The sequence below is a fragment of the Rhamphochromis sp. 'chilingali' genome, assembly GCF_963969265.1.
Source record: "Rhamphochromis sp. 'chilingali' genome assembly, chromosome: 17".
NCBI lineage: Eukaryota > Metazoa > Chordata > Actinopteri > Cichliformes > Cichlidae > Rhamphochromis > Rhamphochromis sp. 'chilingali'.
In genome coordinates this window covers 34,209,784-34,226,407 of record NC_137944.1, presented here as the reverse complement: position 1 = coordinate 34,226,407, position 16,624 = coordinate 34,209,784, and the positions used below count along the sequence as shown (strand labels likewise).

Below are 16,624 nucleotides of genomic sequence, written 5' to 3'. Positions count from 1 at the left end.
AAGGACACGTCTAAAACCTGCAGGACACTGGCCCTTGAGGCCTGGAGTTTCCCACCCCTGCTCTAGAGCTTTGATGGACATGGCCAAAAAACCTCACCTAGAAATTTTCTAGGCATCCTGACCAAATGTCCGAACCACCTTAACTGACTCCTTTCAATTTGGAGGACTAGTGGCTCTACTCCGAGCACCTGACCGAGCCACTTAGCACATTTCTAAGGGACACCCTGTTGTCTGTCTCTTGTATCCACAATTTCATTCTTTCAGTCACTACCTTGAGCTCGTGGCCACAGGTGAGGGTAGGGACATAGCTTGACTGGCAAAGCAACAGCTTGACTTTCATGCTCAGGTCCCTCTTTGCCACAGCAGACCAAGAAAGCCTCTGCATCACCATTAACATTGCTGCAATCTTTCTGTCAATCTCTCGCCTCACTCATGAACAAGACCCTGAAATAGTTAAACTCCTCCATTCGGGATGGCGACTCTTCCCCGACCTGGAGTGGGAACTCCCTTTTCAGGGTGAGAACCATGGTATCAGCCTTGGAAGTGCTAATTAATTCTCATCCCAGCTACTTCTCTTTCGACTGTAAGTTGATCCAGTGCAAGGTGGAGGTCACTGCCCGATGAAGCCAGAAGAACTCCAGCTTCTGCGAAGAGCAGTAATAAGCTCCTCAGGGCACCAAAGCAGAAAACGTTCAGCGCTTGTCTATGCCTACATCTTCTGTCCATAAAGCTAACACAGTCTCACTTACTTCCAGCAACACACCGTCTGAGGCAAAGAGACATATTCAAGAACTCCAGTGTTTTACAACGGCATCTGCAAATAACTGTTGGCATCAGAATGTGAGCATTTACAATATGAATGTGCCTGCACATAAATGCATTGGAATCAAGCCAGCAACAACAAAAAAGGTCCTGCTGTCCAAAAAGAAAGTTGACATTTTTCAGAGAACACACAGTTAAACACCAGGCCTTTTGAAATAATGTGTTGTGGAGAAAATAAAGACCACAGATGAAATAGGCAAAAGAAAATCAATCAATACAGTAAAATCCCATAACAGTGATACAACGGCCGTGGTTTGGGGTTGCCTCGTTGCTTCAATGATGGGGCAGATTGAAGGGCACAGTGTGATTAGTAATTGAATTCTGCATCACACCACATCATGTCCAAGAATGCTTGAAGACAAAGTGAAGCCTTGTCTCTGAGAGCTAAAGGCGACCAATGAGAAAATATCCCCAAAAACCCCTCAAACAAACAAAAAAAGGAAAATGGACGGATACAGACTGGCCAAGTCAAACTGGAGATTTGCATGTCATTAAAAAGTTGTGTGGGAAGCACAAGAAACCTTCAAACATCTGTCAGCTTCTGTAGTGCAGTTCTTGTTTCTGAGTGTCCCATTTCCACAGAAGAATATTCAGTTTTTTTATTGTAGCTAAATTATTGAAAAAAAAAAAACCCTTTTTGTTTTAAATCCTTTCTTATATAAAAGGGATCAAGTGTTTGCAAGTCTCTCATGACATGTATAACCTCTGCAAGCGCACACACTTAGAGCTACAGCTAAATAACAAACAACCAATGAAAAAAACAATTCAAAATCAAATCTGCATTCTGTGGCCTCACGACCTGCTTCTGGTTGTAAAACCACAAAGTGGGAAGATGTGCAAAGCTCTCTGTAGTCTGATTTTGTATGAGTCTTTATCTTTAATCTCCATCATGCTCCTTCAAAGAAAAAGAAATCCAACCCATTTGCATGTGCAACGGCCTCGTTTCACTGCAATGATCATTAAAGCACATTTTGTCTTAACAATGGAAGAAACGACAGTTAAATGACGAGAGGAAATGAGGGATGAGAGGCCTCTGATGACACAGAGAGGCAGACTGAATGAATACGAACAAGCTCGTTGAGTGAAAAGCACATCACGACCGTCATTTGCATCATGTGGTGTGTAGCTAACGAGGAACCTCGTTTTTATAATGCAGAAGGAATATTTCAGGGAACGGGGCCGATACAAAGATGATGACCAAAACTTAATGTGTCCCATCTTCATTCAAGGGCATTAAGTCCTGCCTGCATGGAACAATAAAAGTTATTTTATTATGAAAATGTATTTGACAGAGTGTCCTCTTCTGACCCGCATCCAAAGCCTTACACACACCGTAAAGACATAAACATGCCCTGACTTAAAGCCGCAGGCCTCAAACCTTAAAGGAGACTTCATAAAATGTTAATTAGTGAGCACAGTGGGGATTTAGGGTGGGCGGAGCGCCGAGTTACTCTCATCAAAACTCTACAGAATGACAGCGAGGTGCAGAAAATAGCTGGAATAAGGGAATCAAAGTTGGCGCCATGTAGAGAATTTGGCATTGCTGGCTGCTAGTTTGTCAGGAGCAGGATACGTGTTGGGGCAGGACTTCAGCACGCTGCAGCCGTCTGGGAAGAAACTATGAGCAAACACTCAGCAAATGAAAAGCAAATATGTCTGCGGCAGCTGATCCCTCTGATTAGAAAACACATAAAAAAAGATAATGAAAGAAATTAGCTGATAAAGGGTTTGGAGGTTTGTACATGGAGGATGTAGGTTTAAGTGCTTGGAGATGTGGTTTCCTCCTGATCAGACAGCTGACAGTTAACGTCCTGAGGAAAATGAAAAATGTGCCGGCTGCTTTCAGAGATGAGAATAGCAGTGACTCGAGTTCAAAGGGTCACACAATCTGTCGGGGATTTAATGAAATTGAATTTCACCAACAGTTAGTAAAGCATATGGGCGGCCTTATATTTCCATTTCTGCGAGGACCAGTTTGCCTTTCTTTCAGATCTCAACTCCCAGGACATTAAAAGAAGATGAGGACACTTTGTGAAAACTGTGTGCCTGCGCCTCATTTTTAAACTGTATCCGGCTATAGTGTGTGAAGGATTACAAAGCCCTCGTGGAATATTTGTGAAGGCTTGTGTCTTTAAAAAAATATTTGCATGCTTAAATATTGACTGAAATTGTTTATGCAGGCACAACTGTTTACACTTGAAGCTCCTGAACTGTGATGCTGATATTTGTGTGACCTGGATGACGTCAACATTGTCGTTACATAACTCTGGTGATCAGATCAACACTTTATTTTTCAGCCAGAGTTTGAGGTGGATCCATGTCGTTCAGTCAAGAATCAGCCAAAGTTTAATGGCTGCCAACAGGACAAGTCCAACCAGTGAAGTCTGCATGGTAACCACAGACTGTATATAAAGCATAAATGTAGCCACTCTGTCATTACTGATTGGCTTGGACGCCTGTTTTGAAGGTTCAGCCAAAGCTTGACAATGTTCTGGAGACCTAACAGTGTTATTAGCAAATCCTAGAAAACTTGTTTGATTATTATTATGAATGTTAATCATCTAAATAACATTAACAGAAAATACAACAACTTTATTACACCAATCGGCCACATAATAATCCATGTTCAGGTATCAGATAATTCCATTAAAAAGCTACTAATGGCACCAAAAACAAATAGTGGCCATGAGGACCAGCGCCTGTTAGCTAAGGTGGCACCGAGCAGAGAGCCGGGCTGGGCCTGTGGCTCGAGTGATGCTCAAGTTTAAGCCTTAAACAGATACTTGAGACATGAGACATGAGAATCTTTGGCGAACTGAAGATTTTGGCTTCATTCTTCATGTATTGGCTGCTAACAACAGATCAAAGAAATATTTGATGATGGGAGTGTTTTGCATGTTAGACTTACATGTGGTCTGCTGGCTGGTCATGGGGTCACTGGCTTCCTCTCCGTACATGGCGTAAACTGTCACTGTGTACTCAGTAGCTGGAGTCAATCCTTCCAGCTCCACCTCAGTCACCGAGTCATCCACCTTCACCTGCGCACACACAGCAGGTATGTGCATTTAGCGAAGACGCAGAGACTTTCTAGTAGATCCTTTAAATCTCTGTCTTGTCAGTGGATTTCATGCAGTCGTTTATCCGCCCTGTTACTCATCTCTCTGCACGTCTACTCTTCTATCATCAGCAGTCTCGTCCAGGCAAGCAGAGAATTAAAGTGTGATTGCATGAGATGATTTCTGAATATGGAGATCTTCCTTTTACATTAAGCAGGAGGGGCCAATCAGGCTCTTGTAGTATGTCCCACATCTACTGAGCTGAAACTCAGAACAAAGGAAGATGATGAAACTCTGTTTGCAGGACCGCAGTGGTCGATTTTAAAATGTGAGAAAAACATCGGTTGTTTTCTGCTTTGCAGCTGGAGCTTATCTGCGTAGCTGAAACAGACCTTTCTGTCCCCACAGAGGCCGATTTGTTTCATCTCAATCGCCAACACAGAACTCAACCAGTCTGCAGCTGCTTGCACAGCGCGCACACAAATATTCAACTTCACCATCGCTTATTCTGCCAAACATACACTGGATGCAGACATAATACAACAAATGGCTTTTGTTGTTTCCTTAGAGAACTACAACGTACAACAGGAACAATCAGCCAGAAGGGTCAACGTGATCAATAACTACTGTTAATACTTTCACAGGTTTTTTTACTTCTTACCTCATTTTAGAATATTTCCACCTTATCTTTTGGCCTAAGATGTAACAGCTAAATAACTAAAGGCTTTATCTCTTTTTATCCTGAGACAATTTTCTGAATAGACTCTAACCGCCGAGCTTTGGGACGCCCCTGCCTTTCTCACACTGAAGTAGGAATTTCAATCAGAATCAGAGCTGCTGCAATCAGATAGGATGGCTTAAAGAGGACCAACTCTGCTTGTTTCTCACTTCATATTTTTATTCTTGGATTCTATCAAAGCGACTCTGCATCCTTAAAAAATCCTTATTCCTTTACAAAGACTTGGTGCAGCGATTTTAGATCCTCTTCTTTGAAGACCAACTAATGTAGAGTGAAGCCAGAGCTGCTGCATGTCCACATCTTACCACTTCAAATTCTGTCTCGGTTTGATATGAGCGTCTACCATCATTACAGGAGGGGTATTAAAGCATGTTTTGTGTTTTTAGTAGAATGTGACCTATTTAATCTGCTGACTTTTTTCATTTTGTCTGTTTTCTGTGATAAACACCGTAAAAGACTTCAGGTCATACATTTTCTAAGTAGCTTGGCACACAGGAGGAATTTCTTAACCCTGTTTCTTGTCTGTGCAGAGGAAGGAAATACAGTTTCCTTTTCTGAAGCGCACATGACCTACATAACCATCAACAATCAAAATGGATCTACGTGGAATTTTACTTAAATAAAGGTCACTGCCCCTTTGCTCCTGTTGAAACAACATTATTCTCTATCACCGCCTTTAAACATCATCTCATCACTTTGCTTTCATTTACCCAGCAGAGTCCAACCCTTCTTAGAACCACAGTTATATTTGTGCTGTGTGGAGTTTCCTCCGTTCCTGACTCAAAGCAGGTGGAGTCTGCATCGGTGTGGACTCTGAGTTGGCTTCATCACTCACCTCCAGTTAAAGCTAGTAGGTTTGGAGCGGTGCTTGATGTGGGTGTAGGGTTGGACCCGGGCCGATGTACATGAGCTGAAGCATTTCTTGCTCGACAAGAAGGCCCTTTTGTTACGTGCACCACATTCGTGTTACTGCTGTGTTTGTTTGGCGTGGACACATTTAGCAGCTTCGGGGACCGTTGGAGTCACATCCTGCTGTAAGATCTACCTCTTGTTCACATTTGTGCTCGTCCTTTCTCTCCCTCGGGTTCAGTCTGTGCAGACCTACACTGGGTCCCTGTTTGAATGAAAGCACTTTTCCAGTCAAACTGGGCTGGATTTGAGGCTGGCTTTGGCCCAGACAAGTCACCGCACGGCCCATAAGTGGAAGCCACACGAGGACGAGCCAGCCAAGCCTGGGCTCTGACGGAGTGCCTCAGAGCCAGGCTTATCCTCACCGCTGGAAAACATCCATCCTGATTCCAAATTCCTTCCTAAATTGTTTTTATTGCTTTCTGCCTGGAGGCGAATGTGACGGTAGGCATAATGAGGTCTAATGGGAGAAGGAGGGATAAGGACGGCTGCCTGTGCCCTTCATACCTCTCCTCCTCTCCTTTGAATGTCTCGTCTTCCTTAACTGCTGAATTTACCTGCAAAGGATCCCCATGTTCCAGTCTGTCGTGCTGTTTGCTTTTAATGTCTTCTTTCCAATCAGTGCTGGTCTTTGTATGCGTGCCTGTTTCACTTTGAAGTGTTATTCAGTCTTTAAGGTGTAATTGATGCTTTGGTTGTGTTTTGTCCTCTAATTGGTCACAGGTTTTAAAGATATATTACTGTGACTCAGAGGGTGGCTGCACTTTTTTGACTCCTGCATGGTGGGGACACTGAAAGGTGGCTCAGGATCAGCCGTGCTGTTTATTAGAGTGAATTAAAGACTCTCTACTGCCACCGCTTTCTCTAATATTATCTGATATTTCTGGTACATGTTTTTGGCCGTTTCCTTCTATCCCCCTTCCTTTGTTTCCTTCCTGAGACTCATAGTACAAAGTAGTCAAACATACAGAATATGTAGAAAAATAACAGAAACGGCACATGAAAGCAGACGTTTACTTTGAAGCAACTCAATTATAATTACAAAGACATCTAAGAAGGTCAACTTTATTCAGCTGAATGCAAATTAGCAGTCTGTCAGCTCCGACAGTCACCGTCTTTAATAGACTATTTCAAAGCAAATTTAGGTGGAAATCCTGCGAACGCCGAAGACAAAAATATCAAACGAGAAGCAAAACCACAGACAAAAGTCAACAGGCGCAGAAAGTCTTTGTTATGCAAATGTCCAACGATATCCTGTGATTTTTCTCCAAAGTCAAAAAGTCAAATTGTGAGATCCTGAGCTGCTGATTACATTCAGTCCAAAGTTTCTTCCGCTCAAACCTGCAGGTATTTGAAGTTATAGTTCAAGTTTTTCTATTCATGTTCACTCTAACAAAAGACTGTTCATCACACCAGAAACCTGAATGCTGGCTTATTGGTTATATCAAACCATAATGACATCCATGTTAACTCTAACAGTGTTGGAGTTAACAATTTGAAAAGTGCACATCCAGAATTCTGCTTCTATAAAGTATACGATGTGCAGTCATACAGTACGGTTACTCTGTTTGATTAAAAATGCCTGAAGTAAAGTTGGTTGAACCTCCTCCAGGGTCGCCGCCTGCACCACAGGACCACTTCCTGTCTGGCTGGACGTCTTAGACTTCAAACTTCGACAAAGAGCAAATATCAACTCTTCCATCACTGCTGCCTCTCATGTTGAAATACTCTGCTGATGAGAGCTGGGTCTATACGTCAGTGACCAGAGAGCAGCCTTCATTGGATGATGTGTCCAAGCCTGAGAGCGGCGCATCAGGTGAGCACAATGACCTGGAGCAGCGGAGTCGTTTGGTTTTTTCCACCATCAGTCTCAACATCAAGAATTCAGCTCATGTTTTTCTGATAAACAATGCTGAGTTGTAAGATGTTAAATATTCACACTGGCACATATTAAAAACCACATTTTTCAGCCACACTAACACAGTCTTTGCTTACCACTCAGATTGATTACAACCTGATTAAAGTCTCTTTGTCAACATTTTGGCGTCTGGTTTTTTGAAATATGGACTAATTGATGAGGGCAACTGGACTTCATCAATTAATAAACACAAGGCAGCACAGGAGTTCAGTTACTTTCACAAAGTTTTGAACACTATATTTGAATGGCTTTTAAAATGACATAAAGTAGGAGATATTTTACTTGGATCAGAGTTTAAAGTAGGCCTGTGAGGAACGTTGTGTGATGTAAAGAAATCTGAGGAAACATTGTTTTGGAAAAGGAGCTGGCGCCCAGCAGGGAGCACCCTGCTCTGCATCATACAGCTCATTCTTTGCCTCACATTTACTCTCATTGCACACGAGCACACTCCTCACCTCCTTCTCATCTGAAGCATCCTCTTCAGTCAGCGGGGCGTACAGGATCATGTACCCAGAAGCCCCAGCGACGGCCTTCCAGCGGACCCGCATAGTGCTGTGAGTAATATCAAACAACTCCAGGTTGTTCACCGTGGGCAGGGCCACTGTCGGACACAAGCACAGGGTTTGGATGACGGCGTTTCTTCCTTTGACACATTTACTTTTAAACAATAAGGAAGTGTAGCTGATTAAATCTTACCTAGAACAGTAATCTGGCACTTTTACACTAACCTTCGACTGTTTTGGGCCAGACAAGTCCTGAAAATTCACATTTCATAGAAAACTCGCTCTTTTCTAAAGTCTAAGGAATTCGTTATCCTACGGCTCTCCGGCAGCAATAGAAGTAAATTAGGTCTTGTAAGTTCATGCATGATTAAACAGAAATCCAAATCTTCTTTGATGTATTTTAAACAGTAATGTACAATGTCAGGGTTGTTAAAAACAGCAGTTATTCAGAGGTCATTGTCCTGCACGGCAATGAGCCAAACGAGCTTTAACTAGAAAAGAGACTAATGAGATTTACAACCAGGTCCTGAAGCTTTGGGCCGACGGCCGACGTGATGTAGTTTTGCCTCTGCAAACCACCACAGTGTATTTTAAGTCAAGCAGTTGATGTGATTGAAATGGAGGTCTGGTTTCATGAAATCGAATATATTTCAGAGAGTCAGACAGCACGAGTGAAGTCCTCACTTATTGCTTTGATAAATGTTCCACTTTTGTACCACACTCTGCTCAAACCCCCAAATCAATTAGTACCTAGCATCATGTTTAATTTGCTGCCTTAACCAGACAGTGCAGCAGGGCAGAAGTGGCAGCTTCCAGCAAACAGCCACAGCACATTAACTTTGCTACAAGGTCAACTTGTGACTTTGCATTCATCCTCGACCAACAGGGAGGAATCCCCTGTCATTCGTCAGCGAACGCCAGGTCGAGAAGGTCAGAGAATCCAGCCAGGCTCTGGCTCGGGGTACACATGTCAGCACGAGGCCTCAGGCAATACCACCAGAATTAGAGCTCGCCACAGGCATCCTGTCAGAGGAGGATCAGGCCACGAATAAATAATGAAACACCTGTGTAGCTTTTATGGCCCAAATTCACTGTTTTCCTTTGTAGTACAACACATGTCTGCTGCTCTATCACTGCTATTACGGATGCTGCAACTCAACAGTCATAAATTGGCTTCATTGGAATTGAGTGAAAAGACCAAAGGTGTGTTGTTCATCTCGGTCCTGTCAGTTTCTTCAAAGCAAAATTAAAGCAATAAATAAATGATTAAAAGCTCTGCAGGTTAACACTGAGTCTTTCTCTTCAGTGTGAGCAAGAACACATTTCTACTGCACAGAAGCAGAAATGGTTTGATGCAGAGAATTAACAGCACAATGAAAGATCCCAGGGGAAGACTGTCTTGGAGGTTTAAGACTGAGAGCGATAGTGAATAATAGAAGAGGTGCATGCTGGGAAAAATGAAGAGTTCAGATCCCTCATTTGGGACTTAATTCTTAAATGAGGCTCAAATGGACATTGTTCATTTGCCTCTGCAACATGTAGGTAAATCTTCATCGTGTGGTTTTCACAGTTCTTCAAACGGCCGCTTGAGACTCAATCCAAAAGTGAATCAATCGCTATCAAGCCAAGTTACAACAGAAATATGAAAAATTCATTCATTAATTAAAAATGTATTAATGAATTCATCTCGTCCCTGACCTGTGTTTGTGCTGGCGATGCCTTTTGGAGCTCTTTGAACAATTTGAAGTAGTCACGGTCACCAAACGTTCACCTGAATGTGAAACACCCTCAACCACTGGCGATGGCTCAGGCCTCTTAGTGGGAGGGAACCCGTCTGACTCAAAGGAACTGCAGTCGCTCTCAGACACATTCACCGGTTTTTGCAGGTAATCACATCTCGATCATAGATGCAAATAAACTGCTGACACATTACAGTCAGTCTCAGTCTGTAACGATGAGCTATGAGCGCAACTTCGCCACAAGATGTCACGTTGCAACTCAAGACTCGACTCAGCTGATTGCCAACTGGCTGCATTCTGCTTACACATCTTCATAAAAGCACGGCTGCCTAGTCCCTGCATCACTAAACTGTGTAACTGTTTGTAGACGAAATTCTGAATCCATCCATTCTCTTCCGCTTATCCTTCTCAGGGTCGCGGGGGGCGCTGGAGCCTATCCCAGCTGTCATAGGGCGAGAGGCGGGGTACACCCTGGACAGGTCGCCAGTCTGTCGCAGGGCCAACACACAGGGACAGACAACCATTCACACTCACATTCACACCTAATGGCAATTTGGATTATCCAATTAACCTATCCCCACAAGCTGCATGTCGTTGGACAGTGGGAGGAAGCCACGCAAACACGGGGAGAACATGCAAACTCCACACAGAAAGACCCGGCCTGATGGTGGAATTGAACTCAGGACCTTCGTGCTGTGGGGCAACAGTGCTAACCACAGATTGTTTCAAATCTGTGAGGTTCTGACAAAACTTTGTATAAAGAGTTAGTGTGGCTTTCTGTGTATGTAGGTAGTAACAGGTTTGTAATTTCACAAACATACTGCATTCATTTCCACTCAATACTGAACTAATGCATGAAAAAACTGACTATGACTGGTCGCAGACCTGGTCCCCAACTCAAAGGCAACAGGACTGCAAGGTGACTGCACCAGGTTTGCTAGCATTAGCAGAGAAGTCACTGTTAGCTTCAACATGTCTCAATGAAGACGCCAATATTGTTGCAATTGAGGCTTCAAAATGGGCCTTACAGACCATCAGATGCTGCATGGTGCTTACTACCATGTTTCCTGCTTCCATCTGTTTGAATGCGTAAACATATAAACTTACATGTAGTAGCACTTCCTCTCAGGGCTTCACTTGCGGCGCTGCGATAGACGGCAAAAACAGCCACCTGGTACTCTGTCAGAGAGTTCAGATAGCTCAGCTCCACGCTGTTCTGTGTCCCCTGGACCACCTAAAAACAGATCCCAGTGGGTCACAGCCTGGATATCACAGCAGTGTTATCAAGTGCAGTAAGTGTACAATGCTGGAATGAGATAAGCCAGTCAGTCAGACACACTAAACAAGTATGTTTGCTTGTGATGCTCATTCATTTCTGCTGTGCTCTCAGGGACATAACTGTCTGATACAGCTGGGATTAAAATAATCTTAATTTGCTCTAAATTAGAGCTCTTCATGTCTTTGTAATAGACAGCAGAACTTTGTTTGTCAAAAAGCATTAAAATACAGAAAAAAATCTTCTGTTTATTAAGCGAGTGCATATCACAAGGTTGAAAAAAGCACCACATGTTGCTGCAGGCATTCAGCTCTCTCCAAAGAGATTTAAATTGAGTGTAACTAGATCAGATTAGCTTTGATGAAACCTCAGTTTTCCTTGTGGGGAAACTGGGCCGTTCCAGCTGCAAGTTGTAATAAACATCAAAGAGAAATGGGATAAAAATAAGAAGGAACTGCAGGAGCATAAATATAAACTTGGAAAATTACAGCACTGCATGTCTGCGTGGTGATATAGGTATGGAAACAAAGTTTGAATGTATTATCCGGACATTTCCGCACATGGGAAAACACCTACGTCACAGAATAAGTCAGTGGATGTCTGTAGTTAGGCACACTGATTAAAAAGACACATCAGTGCTCCAGTTTTTCACATCTTCCACAGCTAATGGCTAATAATGAAAATAACAGAATATAGTTTACCACAGCATACGAGAGTGCTCGCTTTTATTATTCCCTTACTGCAAATCCTGCATAATTGTTGGCATTTATCGTGCAGATCACTCTGAGAAATTACTTAACTTCTGGAAGTGACCCTTAAAAGGATTAGCCGAGCAGCTTTAATTAAAATGCTGCCACTACATCACAGACAGTTTGTATTTTATTTGCTCTCTGGAGTTGAATCAGGACCAAAGTTCCACTAATTAAGGGGACAAAAGAAAAGCGCTCCCTTCAGTCAGTTATAAGAAGCCAGAAAGCCAGATGAGCCGCCTAACAATCACACAGTAGTTTAGACTTTATTGCACAATTACAATAAAAGCAGGGCCGTTCGCTGTGGTGGAAAAACTATGATGGAAGCTGAAAATTAAAAGTGAAAAATAAAGAGAACTATTTGTAGTTTCTTGAAAATTGCATGATTTGCATTAATCGCCAAGAAAAAGTGTGTTTCTTTCAGGCATGAAAAACTCCAAAAATAAATGAAAATAATTAAAATAATAATGGACCAACAATAAAACAAGTAAAATACCTTTTCTTCTGGCTGCCCCCCACTGGCAGGGTAGTACACCACTCGGTATTTCTCCACCTGACCCGATGCGTGTGTCCATGTCACCCGGAAACTACGAGCAGTTATCTCCGAGGTCACGAGGTCACGAGGTGCAGCCACGACGGCTGGTGGCGGGGCAGGCTCCGCCCCCCCTGCAGATAATAAAGAAAGCAGAGATTTTTCTTCTATTACGTGTGAAACTCGGGTCAGACCAGCCTGCGAGAGCTGAAATGATCCTGTTGTGTGTGCAAAGTGACTCTGAAAGTAATAAACTGCAACATCTCTGCTGCTATCTGAAGCCACATCTGTGTTTATGCGGCACAACGTTGTGGGCATTTCATTACAAAGATAACAAGGCTGCAATATATTTGGTGGGGAAGTGGTCTTGTTATTTTTATAACCAACAGCATCAACAAAGCAACACTGATGCAAACAGCAGCATCTTCGCCGTATCATCTCTGACTCTGCTGATTCCTGCTGCTCTTCAGACCTTTGATCTTCTTGTCGAGCTGCTCCACGCGGTCGCAAACGGTCTTGGTGAGACCTTCCACGATGTCGCTCATCACGCTGAAGTCTGCCACGTTGTAAACGTGAGTTTCCTCTGGAGGTGAGGCAATCGCCTTCAGCTCATTCTCATCAGCATTTTTCACACCTGGAGAGAGAGGAGAGAGAAAACCGAGTGATCCGACTGTCAGCAACGGTGACATGAAAGGTGTTGGAAATAAGTTTTCCATGACGCAACCAGAACATGAATATATACACAGGACTTCATCTACAACAGCAAAACTATTCGCCAGGCTGTGACATGCGCTGTCTGCAACAGGGTTTCTTATTCCATCTCTAAACTTTCCCCCTGCTGAAACTACAAGCTAAAGCTGAAGGCTGACAAGAGCAACAGACTGAGTCCAAAGGTAGCATAGCATCAGGGGTAGTCCGAAATGAAATGCATTAAAAATATTTATAAGACAAGAAGCATCAGCATGAATCTAAGATGCTGCCTGCTGTTCTTGCCTCATGAATATCTGCAAATATCATTAAAGGTCTTTTATTCAATTTTTGTCAGTTAATTAATAACCTGCTATTTCAGCACAAACACAGAACGGCGGAAATGTTGAAATTAAGCTGTGACTGTGCTGAAGAAGAAAACAGAGTTCAGCCTAGAAAACTCCAAAGGAAAAACTGTGAATCTTTAAAGACATCAGCTGGTTTATATGAAGGAGAGCTCAGTGAACCAAAGGAGCTGCACCATTTCAACACATACAGACAGATGTATCATTGTGCTCTATGTTTGCCATCAACCAGCTGCACGTGTAGCAGAGCAACAGCCGAGCCCATGGTGTGTGGAGCATTTAGTGCTGTCATACCAATGGCAAACAGTTCTATCCCAGCATCCTTCAGGCTCTGCGCTGGGGGTATGACATCATCCTGGGACTTCCCATCCGTGATGAGGATTCCTATCTTGGGAACACCGGGTCTGGAGCCTGACTCGGGTTTGAAGCTGTTCTCCAGGACGAAGGTCAGAGCCAGACCTGGTCGGATTCAAACAAAGACAAAGCGAAAACATGAAGATGCTGAAATAAAAATAAGAAGAGGAGCCATTTGATCTGGAATCATCGCAGCCTCGGCCATCTACGATTTGTTTAAATACTCTAAAGTCTGGACTTAGATACTGAGTGCTGTGGAAATTTTGCTTCATTTATCAAATATTTTTTTGAAAACCAGATATTTTTTTCACACATTGAAATCTGAAGCAATATTCAAACATAAATATCTCAAAAACTATTAAACCAGGATCTGTAATTTGGGAACAAAAGTACTGGCTAGTTGAAATATAAAAAAAGACCCAAAGTCCCAAATTTGGGCACAAACCAGTAAAAAAAACAAAAACCTTGTAAATGTCACTTAGTGATATATAGCTGAATTTCACAGATTCCTATAGAAAACATGAACATTTTAGTCACAACAATGAAGAAAATGTTGTTTTCATTCAGCTTTCCTGCTGCGTGGAGCAAAGCTGACGAGTCAAAAACATTAAATGTAGGAAAACCATAAAAACATGGTTTACTTTTACTATAACATACTTCTGAATACATATTAAATCTATCATGAGTTGGATAAAGTGCGGGAGATTCGAGCCGTTTATCGTCTGCACTTTTAAAGCAACAGTTACGTCCTGGCTGACAGTTTGAGTGTACTTAAAGTTTCCCACTGAGGTGTAGCGAGGACAGATAAATGCCTCTGAGCCGAGACGTAGCCTCAAGAGTTGCAATCAAAGACTTGAAAATGATTGTTATAGAGCGCCTTATTAGCTCAACAAGGTTTTTGTCTAATGAGCTTGATAACATAATGAGCAGCTGAGTTCAGCTGTGTCCATTAACGACATTACAGACGTCTTCTTCAACTTCTAACAGACTGTTAAAGTACTGCTGCTCCCTCGAGCGATAGATCAGTTTCATTAGCAACACAAGAAGTTCAATTACATTTTATTTAAAGAGGGTCAAATTACAACAGCCTGTCTCAAGGTGATCCATACTTCACGGTAAAGACCCTGCAATGATTCCCTATCAACAAAAACAAAACCACGAGGAGGGTCGGGGAGGGTGGACGTCTGTGATAAATCCCTGGGGTGAAACGGTTTTTCTTTTCCGACCCTGTTTGTACTCTCCAATCAGAATAACAGATAAAGTGAAGGCTTCACAGTGAGCTATCAGGACGCCTCCATAAGACTATATTACAATTTCAGTCTACAAGTGTCAGATGAGTGGGGGAGATTTTTAGGCACAAACTGAGACTGAATGTTCCTAATTGTGAATATTCTGTCAGATAAAACAAAGCTGTCATAATTTTTTGGTTTTTTAATTTAAGAGCAAAACAATAGTATTTACAACGTGACCGGAGGGCAGCCACACATGAAACCTTCCAGAGATTTCTAGGGTCAAACTCATAATTTAGAAATGTAACTGCACATCATCTGGATGGTGATGGAAATGCATCAGTCTTTGCTCAGAACTCCATAACTAAAGTTTGTGCACGAGGAAGACGCCCACTCAAGTCCAGTCAGTTTACATTTAATGATATTGACTGTTTTGTGATGTTCACTAAGCCCGAGCAGGTCATCTCCATCCAATCCTGGCTCCTCCTGTCAGTGTGGCGCAGTAACACATGGGCGAGATGCTGAACCCTGAGTCAGCCTGTGTGGACGTACACGTGCTTAGGTATCGATAACAAAGTACCGTATGTTTTAATATGCCTGATGTTCACGAATCTTGGCCTTTCATTAATATAACCAATAAGATCTGCTCTGGGACTGAAAGTTTACCTCAGGCAGCTTTTGGACAGCTACTAGAAACTCAGCTTAATGCTGATTATTCTTTCGTCTTGAATCTTGTGGACAGCTGGGACCCTCTGCTTCATTAGTGATGCTTTCCACGTGGATTCATTTTTGTATAATTCAGTTTTTAGATTCTTTAATTTTCTGTTTCCCCTCTTCCCAGAACAACACGAAACAAATGAAAGTGCCTGTTGGTAGAGTTGATGGTTGTTTAGTCCAAGAACATCCTGATGAATTCCAGGATGAAGTCATACTTCTATGAAATGTTTCTCCTGCTGGTTTAAGTAACAAACACAAAAAGACTAATTTTATAACTATTATTCAAATAACAGCATGTGCTGCATTCCTGCTTTACCAATCTTGTCCTGAATATTGGTGAATGTCTTTATTTATTTCCTTCTACTGTCCGTTAAAAGTGATGCTGAAACTTTAGAAAGCTAGCCGACCTTCTGATTCACACTCAGCTCTTATCAGCCGAATGCGGCAAGGTCACCAACACTTGAAGACTAATCCAAAATGAGCTCCCCTCAGTTTAATAAGCTCGGGCAAAAGGACGGGCTTTGGTCCAAGTGCACCTCTGAGCATTATCTGTTCACTCTGATGGGGAGAGCAGACCATAATAACCAGTGGGAGGCTGGGGTTTCGCACCTGTCAGTGTGTTTCCTCCTTTATATGGCAGATTCTTCACAGCATCGATTACAGACTCTTTAGTGGTGTGAGCGTTCAGATGCCACTCGATCCTGGGGTCTCCACTGTACTGAGCCAGACCTGCGTGCAAAAGTAAGAGTGGAATTTAAACTACAATTAGGTAGTAATATTTAACAGTAACTTAATAACAGATTCCAGTCTGGCTCAGACTCCATCCTCCAAAGGGACTGAAATCTTCTCACCAATCCTAGTCTTGTCAATCTCCACTGAAAACGCCTTGACCAGGTTCTCCAGGAAGGTCCTGACCAGCCTGAAGTTGATCCGCCCGATACTCCAGGAACCGTCTACCAGGATCACGATGTCGGCTATGGCTGGAGTCTTACACATAAATCCCGCTTCAGCTTAAAATCACAAGAAGAA

The 16,624-nt window shown here is 42.7% G+C and overlaps 1 protein-coding gene across 2 annotated transcripts in view; it reads right to left on the bottom strand.

Moving 5' to 3' along the window:
* Positions 1–16,624, bottom strand: part of col14a1b (collagen, type XIV, alpha 1b) — a 169,552-nt gene that overhangs the window by 94,242 nt on the left and 58,686 nt on the right. For both annotated transcript variants that reach the window (XM_080862841.1, XM_080862842.1), the window contains exons 6-13: positions 16,447–16,605; positions 16,205–16,324; positions 13,590–13,754; positions 12,716–12,877; positions 12,208–12,377; positions 10,794–10,920; positions 7,900–8,045; positions 3,731–3,860 (exon numbers count right to left, since the gene is read on the bottom strand). In XM_080862841.1, coding sequence (XP_080718967.1) covers positions 3,731–3,860; positions 7,900–8,045; positions 10,794–10,920; positions 12,208–12,377; positions 12,716–12,877; positions 13,590–13,754; positions 16,205–16,324; positions 16,447–16,605 — 1,179 coding nt within the window. The remainder of the gene's footprint in view (positions 1–3,730; positions 3,861–7,899; positions 8,046–10,793; positions 10,921–12,207; positions 12,378–12,715; positions 12,878–13,589; positions 13,755–16,204; positions 16,325–16,446; positions 16,606–16,624) is intronic.